Source organism: Physeter macrocephalus, chromosome 20 (genome assembly GCF_002837175.3).
Source record: "Physeter macrocephalus isolate SW-GA chromosome 20, ASM283717v5, whole genome shotgun sequence".
NCBI lineage: Eukaryota > Metazoa > Chordata > Mammalia > Artiodactyla > Physeteridae > Physeter > Physeter macrocephalus.
Window position 1 is genome coordinate 4,100,547 of NC_041233.1, and position 14,020 is coordinate 4,114,566.

The 14,020-nt window shown below is 54.3% G+C and overlaps 1 protein-coding gene across 1 annotated transcript in view; it reads right to left on the bottom strand.

The window, feature by feature from the left end:
* Positions 1–2,238: 2,238 nt before the first annotated feature.
* The window catches only part of PCNX2 (pecanex 2), a 302,561-nt gene continuing 290,779 nt past the window's right edge, over positions 2,239–14,020 (bottom strand). Inside the window, 5 exon segments of the mRNA XM_055081202.1 lie at positions 2,239–3,287; positions 4,777–5,225; positions 11,931–12,118; positions 12,776–13,050; positions 13,989–14,016. Coding sequence (XP_054937177.1) covers positions 3,126–3,287; positions 4,777–5,225; positions 11,931–12,118; positions 12,776–13,050; positions 13,989–14,016 — 1,102 coding nt within the window. The 3' untranslated portion in view covers positions 2,239–3,125.

Below are 14,020 nucleotides of genomic sequence, written 5' to 3' on the forward strand. Positions count from 1 at the left end.
TCCGGAGCCTGTGCCCCGCAACGGGAGAGGCCACAACAGTGAGAGGCCCGTGTACAACAACAACAACAAAAAAGAAAAATAAAAGAAAAAAAAATGGGTTTTGTTCGGCCAAGGCGAGGGGCATGTGGGATCTTAGGTCCCTGACCAGGGATCGAACCTGGGGCCCTAACCACTGGACCGCCAGGGAAGTCCCCCAGTGGTTTCTTTTCTTCTCTGAATCGGCACGTGTCTGGGAGATGGTCCTTGAAAGTCACAGACTATGACCTCTCTGACTACGGTGGCTGAGAGGAAGAGGGCACCGTCAAGCCATAAGTTCAAGTGCGGGGCGGGGAGCAATGGTGGCCCAGGAAAGTGGGATGGGCCTCACCCCTCCTCCTCCTGCATCTGTCTCCGTGTTCGTAGGATGCTGTGTCTGGGAAGACCGTATGGGAGTAGGGGCACTGAGGGCAGCTGATGGCAGGTGCTTGTGACTTGGGACAAAACAGTAGGAAAGTGGAGCAGGCTTGAGAGGAGGGCTTGGGGAACAGGCCTTGCGATGCCCGTTTCATGGGCCAGGAGAAGTCAGTGCATCAAGTGGTTTTAGAAAACGACCTGCCAGGCAGATGGCTTTAACACACAGGGAAGAAATTAAAATCAGAAATGCCAGATTAGCCGCGTGATTTATATAAAACCAAGCACTACAGTTTTTATATTATCTTTAGAGGAGAAGCAGTTTTGTTCAGTGTCCAAATGTAGAAAATAAATAACTCTTTAGCTCTGTTCTGGCAGAACAGGTGAATAACTCCAGCAAGAAATGTCACCTTCGGAAAATCTCCTCTAAATGGGGGCTAATAATACAATATTTTGCAAGGAATACGCTCTGATAAACAGTTGACTCGCTGAAGATCAGATTAACAAGCTCATGAGTTGTAAGTATAAAAGTTGTTTGCAATACTTGAAACACATCACGTGACCGCGTTGTTGACAGCCCATGAAGAATCCTGGAGGGGATCCAGCCATGACCTCACCCGTGGGTCTGCGTGTGCACACGCTCAGAGTGTACACTCAGGTGGCTTTACTGCCATAGACAACGCAGAGGGTGGCATCCCTATCTGAGGAGTCTGGCCCCGATGTGGCTAAACTACACCTTTCCTTCTCCCGCTGCGTCCCAAAAGGCTGCCAGAGAAGCGGGATAAGCCGTAATCCAGCAGTCGGAAAAGCAGCTCTCGAATCCCTGGTGGAATGAGAACCAGGAGGGCCCGCGTCGTGTCTGCCTTCTCACCTGCATTGCCCTGTCCCTGCACGCTGCTCTCGCGGTTCTTTGAGCAGCTCTCACTTGCTGGGGAAGCAGTGACTCTGTTTCTTCCTTGTGGAGGCCCAAGGAGTGCCCAGTCTGAATGCTGCTGGGCGTGGGTCATTGTCGTACCTAATTCAAGGGGCCACCCTACATGGGGAGGCCATGCTCACAGCTCAAGGCTGCCCTTTAGTCCTGAGGGCTTGGCTGCAACGTTGCCCAAAAGAATTTCGGGAACTGCCAGCCAGGTTTGCTTGAGCCGACTTAGGGGACTGCGGTGAGGTTATATCAGCTTCTCTTTAGACAGACATCTGCAAATCCATCAGAAATAAGCAGGAGTGCACCTCCAGGGATTGCTGATTTGAGACTCATGCAGTGTGTCTCCGATTATACAGAGTCTACCTATTGTTATTAATTTCTAATTCTTATTTTATTAAAAAAAAAAAAAGAATATTACCATCTACTTCCAAGGGGTAAGGAATTCTCTGCAATACCCTCCCCTCTGCCTACACTTCCAGACCCCAGGCACCTTTAAGAAATTTGTGTGACTGTTTCCAAATTGAGTATCCTTAACTATTTAGGTCTTTCCAAAAGTGATGGTTCGCCAGGTCAGTGATGATATTCTCCACGGACTCTGTTCTGCGACCCCTTCTTCCTCCCTCACGTCAGGAAGAAGCCAGGTTTCTGCTCTACCTGATGGGAATCTTAAGATGAGAAAAGCTGTCTCAGAATTTGCCTACAGCATCATAAATCAACTACACTTCAATTAAAAAAAAGAATCTGAAAAAGAATATATATATATGTATAACTGAATCACTTTGCTGTATACCTGAAACTAATACAACATTGTAAATCAACTATACTTCAATAAAAAATAAATTTTTTTTTTAAAAAGAGAAGTTGCCTAAATGTCATTCTTACAGTGAAGGATATGGTATTTTTTTTGTTGTTTTTTGGTTTTAGAAGTGACAACAGTTTCAGCAGAACTCAAGCAACTGGACACAGCAATAAATGTAAACATTTTAATTCCAGAAACAAAGGTATGTGCAAATGTCCTGCGACACGGTAAGGATTGCTTGGCTTGGAAACAGGCGTGCATTCCTGGGAAGCACACAGGAGCGCTGGGTGAGACGGGGCCTGGCTTCTTGAAGGACGTTGCTGTGACTGCAGTTAGCATCATTCCTGGGTGGCCCTCCGTGACCTGCCTCAACTAGACTTCTGCACTCACGTTGCTGGGGATGGTTGGCTCCTTTCACAGGATGCTCTGGACGTGACTGCATGCACTATCACATTTTTTTTTTGCAGTAAAGCTGTCACTGGTTTATACTTAACATCTGCATAAATATTATAAAGAAGTGAGATGTTTCTCTATATGTAGACTGAACATCAGCACACTGGACCAGCTGATGGTGTGATACGCACTGCTGTCCGCCTCTTTTTCACAGTAACAGTGACATACAAAATGCCAGTTGTTTGTTTAGCATGCAGCTGTCTTACTTTCATCAGGACCGGAAGGAGTTATTTATGTACTCTACTTGAGTTGTCTTAAGATGTTAACATGGCTTTTATTTGAAGTTTCCAGTTCTGGGAGGGGTGCTTCCCGCGTGCCCCCTCTCTGGGGCCGCGAGTGCCGGAGCAGGAGGGAGGCCTGGTGTCATGGTTTGTGTTCATCACGTGAGATATTTTTCAGGAACCTGAGATCAAGTTATTCTGTTTTGTACACAGCACTCATCTTCCACAGGATGGATCTCCTGGCTCTCATTCTTTGCGCTGTTTGGGGCGCGCAGGGGAGAAGCTGGGGGGGCGGCTTGCGTCCCTCCCCGATGGCGTGGCTTCTCCGGCCCGAGCTCAGCTACTGCTCGTCGGAAGCGCTCTGCTGGGAGGCTGTGTCGTCCAGGCCCACGTCCTCCTGGCTTGCTCTTCTGCACGTCACCCGCAGGTTCTCGGCCACGTGGCAATCTCGAAGCAGCCCCTGCTCGGTGGCCTCCGTGGGTTCGCACGGCTCGGAAAAGTGCTTTCAAAGAGAAAACAGAAGCAACAGGTGACGGCTCAGCAAAGCTGATTGCTTCCCCTGGTGACCACCCCACGGCAGTGTGGCAGGAACCTGGGGTCAGAGTCTAAAGTTGGGTCCAGTTACAGAGGACCAAGGTGGGCGGGTCTTTGAGGACAGAACAGGCAGCCCGAGCCACGGGCAGAGAGGTGCCTCTGCACACAGGGGCCTCTTCCCGGGTAACCTGGAAAAACATGACCTTGGGCAAGAGGTCACTGGTGAGCCTGGATTTCCTGAGTTTGGGTCAGTGTCACCTCATATACACTTAGTCCTGCACAGCTGCTCAGTCCTGCAGGTTTGATGCCAGACAGTAATACCGAGGCCTTTTTATTGTGGCTGCACAGGGTCCCAAGGACCCAGCCATCCCTGTGGGAGAGAGAATTTGCCAGAATCCCAGAGCCGCATCCACAGACCGTCTTATTAAACACACATTGGGGGTGGCAGAGAGCTGCGATATTTTGTGCACTGTTACTGAGGAAATGAAAAAAGGGAAGTTAGTTTGTTTATGCTCAGCTATCTAACTTAAACTCCTGAAGTAATCCGGGGCTCCAGGATGCTCATAACCCTGCCCTGAAGGCCAGCACACCATCGCTGCAACGCCATGGCTCTTAGGGTGGTGCACGCCGGCCTGGTTTCAAGGTGGCTGGAGGTGCCACTGTATGGCTTCTCCTGCGGGTGGGGGGGAGGCGCCGGCCTGTAGGGCTTCTCCCTTTGGGAAGAGGGTAAGGGCAGAAACCCCGTCATCCACCTCCAAATACCCACGCCCGGAACCAGAAGGCCAGCAGCCTGTGGCTCTGCTTCTCCGTGGGCAGGACAGCGTGTGAACGTTCAAACGGAGCGTGGAAGTCTCCAACCTGATGCCGGCTTTTGCCTTAACGTCTCCAATTTCTCCCTCCCTACCACAGTACAGAAGAGAGCGGCTGGTTGTTTGTTTGTTTACGTACTTAACTTGTGAAGCCCAGTTACTCATCCAACGCCAGCCAGCTTGGGATTCTCGATAAGGAACCGTTTATTTGGGCAAAGTCCTCAAAACTCTCTAACATTTAACTGCGTAAAAGTAGAAGGCCATCTCGGGAGCCACCGTAAAATGTGGTGGCTCGGAAATGATGGTGAGCTGCCTGCAGTGTGGATGTGTGTCCTTTCCTCTCCCTCAGCCAGAGGAATGTGGAAAGAGAAGGTTCTGTCTGCACCCGTGGAGAACACGCCCCCCTGACATCCTGGGTTCAGGGCGAAGGGGACTCTGACACTGGTTCCCTCCAACGTCGCCTGCCTGGGCGTTATCATTACGGGACACGTGTGATGCATCCTGTCCGCTTCCAAGCGCGGCCAGTCCAGCTCCCGACTCGTTGCCTGTCTGTTACTCTGGGAACCCTACAGGGGAGGTGACGGGAGCCTGCAGGCCCGGGGGACCGGGCTTATCGGCCAGGAGTGCCCCCCACCCCGAGCCCCTTACCGGTGCGGGCTGGCCGGTGGTCCTGGCCGAGGGGCCCAGGGTGATGTTGACACTGCTGGAGGACTGGGTGTCGCTGGTGTTGCCCCCCTCGGCGGCAGACAGCCCGGAAATGACCAGGACGCTCGAGAAGCTCCTCTTGCCAAAGAGGAAGCTGAGGGTGGAGCTGGTGGACGAGCCCAGGCTGGACCTGATGAGGGCCTCGGCCCGCTCGCGGACGCTCAGGTGGCTGGCAGCAGGGACGGGCGGGGGCTGGGAGTGCAGGGACGCCGCCGAGGTGCACAGGGACAGCCGGCTGCCCGAGAGCCGCTGGGCCAGCTCGCGGACCGACGTGGACGTCTGCAGGAAGGCTGGGTGGCTGTCCACGATGGGGCCGGACGAGCGCAGGATGGGCGGTGTTTGGCTTAAGGCCCTGGGGGCCTGGACGGACTGAGTCCTGCCTTTTCTCCTGCCTTTAAAGGAAAGCAGAGCAAAATAGGTAAGCGACAAGGACCTACTGTAGAGCACTGGGAATTCTACTCAATAGTCTGTAATAACCCATGTGGGAAAAGAATCTGAAAAAGAACGGATATATGTATATGCGTAACTGAATCGCTTTGCCGTGCACCTGAAATTAACACATCGTAAATCAACCATAAATTAATTTAAAAAAAAACCACATAAGAGTGGGAATTAAAGAGAAAGAAGGGAAAAGCAAGGGCATTCAAAAAGTCACTTACCTAGTCAACCAGAGCTTTCTAAAAAGGGGGATTTGAAAAAAAAAGACAGGCTTCCCTGGTGGCGCAGTGGTTGAGAGTCCGCTTGCCGGTGCAGGGGACGCGGGTTCGTGCCCCGGTCCGGTAAGATCCCACATGCCGCGGAGCGGCTGGGCCCGTGAGCCATGGCCGCTGAGCCTGCGCGTCCGGAGCCTGTGCTCCGCAGCGGGAGAGGCCACAGCAGTGAGAGGCCCGCGTACCGGAAAAAAAAAAAAAAAAAAAAAGACAGCAGAGCAGACCAGACCAGCTTGCCGTGGCAGGCAGCTGCCAATGGCAGTGTCTGTGTGGTGAGGCAGGTGGGCTGCTCTGCAGGGCCCGAGGGACCCAGGCTGGCCTCCCACCTTCTGGGCTGGGATGGAGGGCTGGGAGCCCAGCTCAGGGCTCCACTGAGGCCTGAGAACTGAAAGATGGGGCGGGGGTGTTGGTGTGGGGAGCAGAGAGGCCAGGGCGATGGGCCCGTCTGGTTGGCCCAGGCCTGTCCTGCGTTTCGGACCAAAGTCCCTCGTCCCTGGGAGCCCCTGTCCTGGGCAAACCCATAACGTGGCCTCATCAGGCAAATTCCATCTTGTCCCTGCTTCAGGACTGGGTTCCCGGGCTCCTCTGATAAGCAGTGATGAAGGGAAAGCATGTAGGTTTGCATCATGTTTCGTTGCCTTCGAAAGAGGAAAAACGGGTTGAGCCACATGCTGTGGCCTTTTTTTTCTAGAAAAGTTTTCCCTTAAGGTCAAGGTCTTTGAGAGGAAGCCCTCCCCGGCCCAACTCGGGCGTGCACGGCCCGGGTTCCCACGTCTGTCAGGGCTCCCAGTGGACTGGAGGGGCTCCCAGCTCCCTTTGGCCAGTTGTCCCTCCCCTCAGGGGTCCTTCCTGGCCCAGCTCTTGCTGAGACTTGCTGAGACAAGGCCTTTATTTTTTATTGGAGTCTAGTTGATTTACAATGTTGTATTAGTTTCAGGTGTACAGCAAAGTGAATCAGTTATACATACACATATATCCACCCTGGCCTAAATCTAAAAAAAAAAGAGAGAGAAAAGCAAGGCCATTTTGGACACAAGGGACTGCACTGCCCAAGGATTTGGTCCTGGCACATCTCTGGAGGAAGGCAGGCTTAAAGTGCCTGTCTTGTGCCTGACTTACCTCTGTGGCTTTAGAGACTAGGCGGGTGGAGGAGCCTTGAGCTTGCTGGAACGCTGAATTCCTTAACTTAAGCCTCAGTACTCACCAGGGCCTAATTTTAAAATATTATTTTAACCACAAGGTCCTACTGGGCAGCACAGAGAACTATATTCAGTAGCCTGTGATAAACCACAACGGAAAAGAATATGAAAAAGAACGTATATACATGTTTAATCGAATCACTTTGCTGTACAGAAATTAACACATTTGTAAATCAACTGTACTTCAGTTAAAAAATAAATATTATTTTGGAGGGGGCAGCTGGTGACGTCATGGTGCTACCAGTTGCCCTACTGACGTGTCTGCAGGAGTGGCTACAGTTACATTCAATGGGTAAAAATAGAGGGGGCTGCAGGGTGGGTACCCCCAAGGAATGTCACCTCACCCCAAATGCCCAAGTGGTGAACTGGGCACCCGGTGATTCTGAAATATTTATGTCTGTCTATGGGAACACGTGAGAGTGACACATCTTTTGCGAGATAACTCCTTAGGGAACAGATGTTACTGGGGACATTCCCCGGGTCCCCTCCGGCCCTGCTCCTCCCACAGCGGCGGACTGGCTAAAGGGCCCTCCTGCCTCACGTTGACCTTACTGCCATGTGCCCACTGTGATGGTGGGTGCCCGTTTCCAGAGGGCACTGGGGTTCCCTCCTGGCTCCCTCCTGCCCGCCTGCTGAGAAATCGGGGTGCCCCCCCCCGCAGTGCTGCTCACAGAGGAGCTGGGATCAGGCTCCCTGGGTGAGTGCAGGCAGCCCCCCGGCATGGGGCCCTCACCGGGGATGGGGCTCCCACGCGGGGATGGGGCCCCCACCGGGGATGGGGCTCCCACGCGGGAATGGGGCTCCCACGCGGGGATGGGGCCCCCACCGGGGATGGGGCTCCCATGCGGGGATGGGGCCCGTCTGAACGGTCCCTGCTGAAGAGCTGAGTGTGTTACTCTTATAGAAGAAGATAGAGGGAGAAAGGGACCCTGACGAATCAGAATTAAGAGCAGAGATGGTGATTTGTTAGCTTATTCAGAGCTTGGCCAGGCCAAACATCTGTTTGTGATGTATGCTGTAACGCTGACTGCCGCCCCAGAATAGTCCACATTCATCTGCAAGACGGTGATTTTGATGTTGGAGAGACCACCCGTACTTAGTGGGTACTTACTTAGCTCATTCCAGTAACAAAGGGACAAAGACCCATCTGTGTGTCAGAGGGGAATCGTCTGTGTTCCATGCAAGATGGGGTAACCCCTGCCCCGATTTCACTGCTTCAGATTTTCTTGGGGTTTTTCTGTCGCTTTTGAGTTTTTAAAAGTTAATTTTGCAAAATGAAACAAGTAGGAAACCAAGCTAAATACATCTATGCTACTTATCGCTATGTGTTTTTGTGTGTGTGTGTGTGTGTGTGTGGTACGCGGGCTTCTCACTGCTGTGGCCTCTCCCGTTGCGGAGCACAGGCTCCGGACGCGCAGGCTCAGCGGCCATGGCTCACGGGCCCAGCCGCTCTGCGGCACGTGGGATCCTCCCGGACCGGGGCACGAACCCGTGTCCCCTGCATCGGCAGGCGGACCCTCAACCACTGCGCCACCAGGGAAGCCCTATGCTACTTATTATTTTGTAGTTTAACTTAGTTTGCCAGTTACTTCATTATCAAATTCAGAGTGTTTCAAGGGAAAATCTCCTTAGAACCTGGGTTGAAATTCCATATAAATTACCCTCCCCCTGTTCATTATCCCAGCACTATTCCTTTGTCTTTGATTGTTATCTGAAAGGTGGTGGTGCAAATCCTTAGAATAGGATAGAAGAGAGAAATTATATGTATAAAATGTTAACTATTGAATCTAGATGAAATGTATGTAGGTATTCATTGCCTTATTCTTGAAGGTTTTTTGTACTTTAAAACATTTCAAAATAAAACACTAAACTATTAAAAAAAATAGGATAGAAGAGATAGCCTTCCTGTCCAATTTGGGATTCAGATTAGTTACAAATTCCCAACTGCTCTCAGCAAGCAGGCCACCAGCCTCCACCAGTGGGCCGAGTCCCCTTCCAGCAAGAAGTCTGCAGGCTGTCAGGCCGCACTTAGGGCCGCATAGTGAGTTTCTGGCCGTTGGGCGTGAGGGCCCGCGAGTCAGGCATGAGGTGCTGGGTACCCACACACGGTGCCCACCTGGGATCCCAGTCCTCTGAGAGTCTGGCAAGGGCCAGGATGGGGATACTCGGCTGGGGACGGAAGCAGGGACCCAGGGAGGGAGGGAGCAGTTGGGACTCCAGTTATGGGCACTGAGCCTTGGGCACTGTGAGTAAAACAAGAGTCTGTTCTTAGAATTTCGTTCACATTCACCCTTGAAAGTGGCTCAATCATTGCTGCGTAGCTAGGCTTCTCTGTCATGCCCTGCCCGGGAAGTCAGGTCCTTCACCTCGGCTCTGGGGACTCCCACAGGGCACAGCACGCTGGTCATCACTGCTTGCCTACGTGGCATCACGCAGTGCTCTCCACCCTCTGCCCTTCCTCTCTGACTGCATCGCCACATCTACAGGCTCGGCACGCTGACCAGGAAACAAGGGCCCAACCTGCAAAACTCACCTCGCACAGAAACCCAAAGCTTCTTCAACCCCTGACTGGGAACAGAGCCAGCCCCAGATGGTTTGGGTTTGGCCAAGGGCCTCTTAACCTTGGCCATTGGAACCATCTGGGAAGCTTCAAAAGTGCCCTGATCTAGGGCTTCCCTGGTGGCGCAGTGGTTGAGAGTCCGCCTGCCGATGCAGGGGACGCGGGTTTGTGCCCCGGTCCGGGAGGATCCCACGTGCCGCGGAGCGGCTGGGCCCGTGAGCCGTGGCCGCTGGGCCTGCGCGTCCGGAGCCTGTGCTCCGCAACGGGAGAGGCCGCAGCAGTGAGAGGCCCGCGTACCGCAAAAAAAAAAAAAAAAAGTGCCTTGACCTAGACACTGAGACCCACCCCCCACCCCCCACCCCGTGTGCCCCTGCAGACTGGGCCCTGGGCCTCCCCTGTAGCCTGGGAGGCGAGCTACGGGGCGGGAGCTGGGGAGGTGAGTCTTCCAGGTAGAGTACAAAGATCTGGGATCAGGAATATCCCTCCCAGGACTGGAGACCGACCTCTAACTTCCCTGCGCTGGCTGAGCAGGCTCCTGGCTTGCTTTCTGGAAGCTGTGGGCACCATGGTGTGATTCAATTGGAGGGAGGGCGAGAAGGAGGCCAGAGAAGCCGGAGGCTGGAAAGAAACCCAGCAGCCCCCCAACCACGGGGGGCTCGTGAAAGCAGGAGCAGCCCAGGGTGGGCCGGCCCCAAGGCCTCGGACGCTCGGCAGAGGCTTCAAGAGTCTCCCACACAGGAGGACAGCTGGGCTCAGAGCCCGGGGCCGGCTGCAGGGGGGGCTCCCGTTCATGAGGCCCGTGGGCGATGTCGCCTGGCGGGCCTGGTGAGCTCGTAAAGCATGGAAAGCCAAGTGTGGCCTTGGGAGAAGCGATTTAAGAAGCAATGATGGAAAATGAACAGCTGGTTTGGGCTCTGGAAGATCCAGCTCCGACATCGGCCACGAAAGCCTGTGACCGCTCCCAGCCTCAGGCTCCGGCGGTGAATGGGGGGCACCCACAGCCTATGGGCTCTGGATTTCAGGACAGGAAGCAGCGCTGGCCCTTTCCAGGCCACGCAAGCGCTGGCACAGCTTCGCTTCTCCGAAAGGGAAGAGGCATCTCACTGAGTCAGAACCCATCCAGCACGCCCACCTTCGGCTCTTTAAAAGCCTGCGGCCCCGCCAGCCAGAAACCCCCAGACTCCAGCCTCCCTCTGGTTCCGACAAGTCACCTGGTTAGACGTGCCAAGCGCTCAGGAATTTCTCCAATTGGAACCTACCTTGCACTTTCCCATCTGGAAGATCACTTTATGTGATTTTGAAACTTAAAATTCTCATGCGATAACAACTGGTAACTAAGCAATGAGAAACTCCTGGCCTGAGAGCCCAACACTAGAGGCCCCTGGCTGGGCGACTGCTCTGCTTGGGGTTGGGGCAGACGGCACGGGGCGGGGAAGGGGGCCTTCTTCCCCCTAAGCAGCTAATGGCAATCACTTTGCCCACCTACCTACCTATCTACCTCTCCCTCTCTCCCTTCCATGTCTCATCTATCTTCTATTATCTGGCTCTCATCTATTGATTCATCTCTGTCTATCTATCATGTATCCATCCATCCATCCATCTATCACCCATCATCTGTCTTCTACCTATCATCTGTCTGCCTCTCTCTCTCCCTATCTATCTGTCTATCTGCCATCTTGCCCATCTTTATATAAATCCTCACTATTTCTGTTGAATCCTCAGCCTTGCTTCCAGGAGACAAGGGACCGTTCCTCATTACTCACTCGGTGCAGAGCTGGCAGGGGAACACACACAAAAAGGCACTTAATGAATCCTTCTGGATGGTAACAGCACTGAGGCCAAAAGGCGAAGCCACTAACAGGTTCTGAAGGGCAAAGCTGAGTGCCAGTGTGCCAGCAGGAACCAGGGCCAAGCATCTGTCTCTCCCGCACCCACCCGGGCGTGTCCTCTGCGGGCCCTTGGGGTCGTCTTTTCTAAGCCAGCCCCCTCCTCCCAGTGGACTGGGGTTTGGGAACTTCATCCATCTGGTTGAGCCTAACTGCTTTTAAACTTTAAACTCAGCCCAACCTTGAACAAAGCCACTCCCTCCATCCGCACCTCCACCGCACTTCTTCCCTCGTTTCTTATGCTCTGAAATGTCAGGTGTAAGTGCAGGAAGGGGAGCGCTGTAGACAGTGGGCAACGGAGAGCAGGAGCCTGGCTGCCTCGCCACAGACGTGGAGAGCGGGGCTCAACTCACAGAAAGACGAAGGCACCATCGTGGATCAGGAGCTACAACACAGCCCGACACAGAGGCACGTGAGCCAACGGGCTCTGAATGAGTGAGAGACGGGGTGGAAGGGAGTGACCGCTGGACCAATGGACGGCCACATGGCTGGCTGGCTGGCTGGCTGGCTGAGGTGACGGGCAGACAGATGGATAAAGGTTAAATGCTGAATCTAACACATGGAGAGTTGTTTTCTGAGTAGAACCTATAAGAGTCGGTATACTGGGGGCATCTCTCGCCCCAACACTGATTTTTCCTGCATAAAGGGGCTCTCAGAGGCTAGAACGACAACACAACCCACGGTGTTGGCCAGTGGGACCACAGGAGCCCGATCAGTAACACGAAGCGCCCGCTGCACCCACCTGTCGTCCTTGTCCCTTCCGGGGGTGACCCCTGGCGGCTCCCATCCTTCCTGGGCTGTTCCGAGCTGCTCTCCCGGCTCTCACCACTGGGGGCACTGCTGCCGCCCACGGGCGGGGCGCCCCCGCCGTCTGCATCCTCGATGTTGCCCGCGCGGGGCCGGCCGGCAGCATCGCAGTCCTTCCGCACCCTGTGGGAGGGAGAAGCGCTTCAAGGGTTCTCACCAAAACATCTCTGATCGCCCTAAACGCCCCATCACGTTCGTGTCCAAATCAGGATGGCAGACTGGACTCTACAGGTAAGCAGCACACCTGGGATGCAGGTGGAGAGAGGGGCTTCCGTTCCCCAAATCTCAGGGTCGGATAAATGAATACCCCACGCCCGGATGAAGAAGCCGCAGGTCCCAGCAGCCACAGGGACCCTCAGCTCTGGGGCCTGGCAAGGAGCTCTGCCAGATTCAGACAGAACGTCTTAGAACTCGTTCCAGCTCACCAGGGACACGGTTACAACGGGGTGACAAGACTTACGGGATGGGAGGTGAGTGCTGGGTGGGGCGAAGAATTTCAAGCCCCGTTCTTTGAGACAGATGTGTAACAGTCACTCGCAAAGACCCATAACCCTGGCAGTTCTGCAAGGGCTCAAGCCCAAGTCTCAGCCCGGGGATGGAAGGGGGAGGGAGACAGACGCATGTGATGAAACAGAGGATGTGCTGCGGCGCACCTGGGCAGGCAGTTGTCACCTCAGGAGGAAAGAGCGAAGGACGGACATTCCAACCAGAAGCCCTGGAGTCGCAGCCCCGCCCCATCCAGCATCCGGGTAAATAACGGCCTTCGTTGTTGAGACCCACCTTAACCACTTGGTTCGGAACCACGCCCTGACGCCGTCCAAGGTGACAGGTCCGCTCCAGACGTTCTTCAGCTGCCGGTGGGTCCCTAGGTAGGAGGTGGTGAGCGGGGAGACGTACATGGGGTACCCCAGGGGCTGGTCACAGGAGGAACTGATCAGGTTCCGGAGGACCTGCTTGTGGTTCTGGATGCTGCCGCGCTCGGGATTGCAGTTGCGGAGGAAGATGAGCTCTTGCTGCTGCGCCGCCCAAAGGCCACGGACACACTCTCTGTTCACCTGCAGGGCGCGGAGACAAGCAGATGGCGGGGGCCTCCAGCATGTTGGTTTTGGGTCTGAGTACCTGGGACCACAATACTTTGGCCTAAAGCTTTCAGAGTCAAGCCCGAATGGCAGCCCCGTAAGTTGGATGTGATGCCACTTTCACGGGGCCTCAGAGATCAAATAAAAAGGAAGGAAGGCTTTGTTTCAGCCCGGTGGTTTGAAGCTATAGGAAGAAGAGAATCTCTGGGAAGGAAGTTCTCGGGTTCAGGAACAGGTTATTAGAGGAAGGTCTGGAATTTTAGAGAATTATAAAGTGTTTAAGAGTAAGCTAGAGACTTCCCTCGTGGTGCAGTGGTTAAGAATCCGCCTGCCAGTGCAGGGTACACGGATTCAAGCCCTGGTCCGGGAAGATCCCACATGCCGCAGAGCAACTAAGCCCGCGCGCCACAACTGCGCTCTAGAGCCCGCGAGCCACAACTACTGAGGCCCACGTGCCACAACTACTGAAGCCCACGCGCCTAGAGCCCGTGCTCCGCAACAAGAGAAGCCACCTCAATGAGAAGCCCGCGCACTGCAATGAAGAGTAGCCCCCGCTCGCCGCAGCTAGAGAAAGCCCGTGCACAGCAACAAAGACCCCTTGCAGCCAAAAATAAATAAATAAATAAATTTATTAAAAAAGAATAAGCTAGATCCTGACCCTCAGCAATATGTGTGTCTAGCCTACCAGGACTTCTTGCCAAAGCTGTCACCTGCGCACTGGCTCTCTGGGTGGGAAAGGGCCCTGCAGGAGACGCACCGCCTGCCCCGGGGCTGCCCTGCATGCTGGCCAATGCTGCCCCCCAACCCTGGGGCTGTGGGTCCAGACAGAGGACGCTGGCCCAGGGCGAGGGCATCGGTGCCAATCCATCCTATGCCTTCTCACATGCCCCCCAGACGGGAGGCTCGGGCCGTACCTTGATCACCCTGAAGCTCAGGAAGCTTCTGT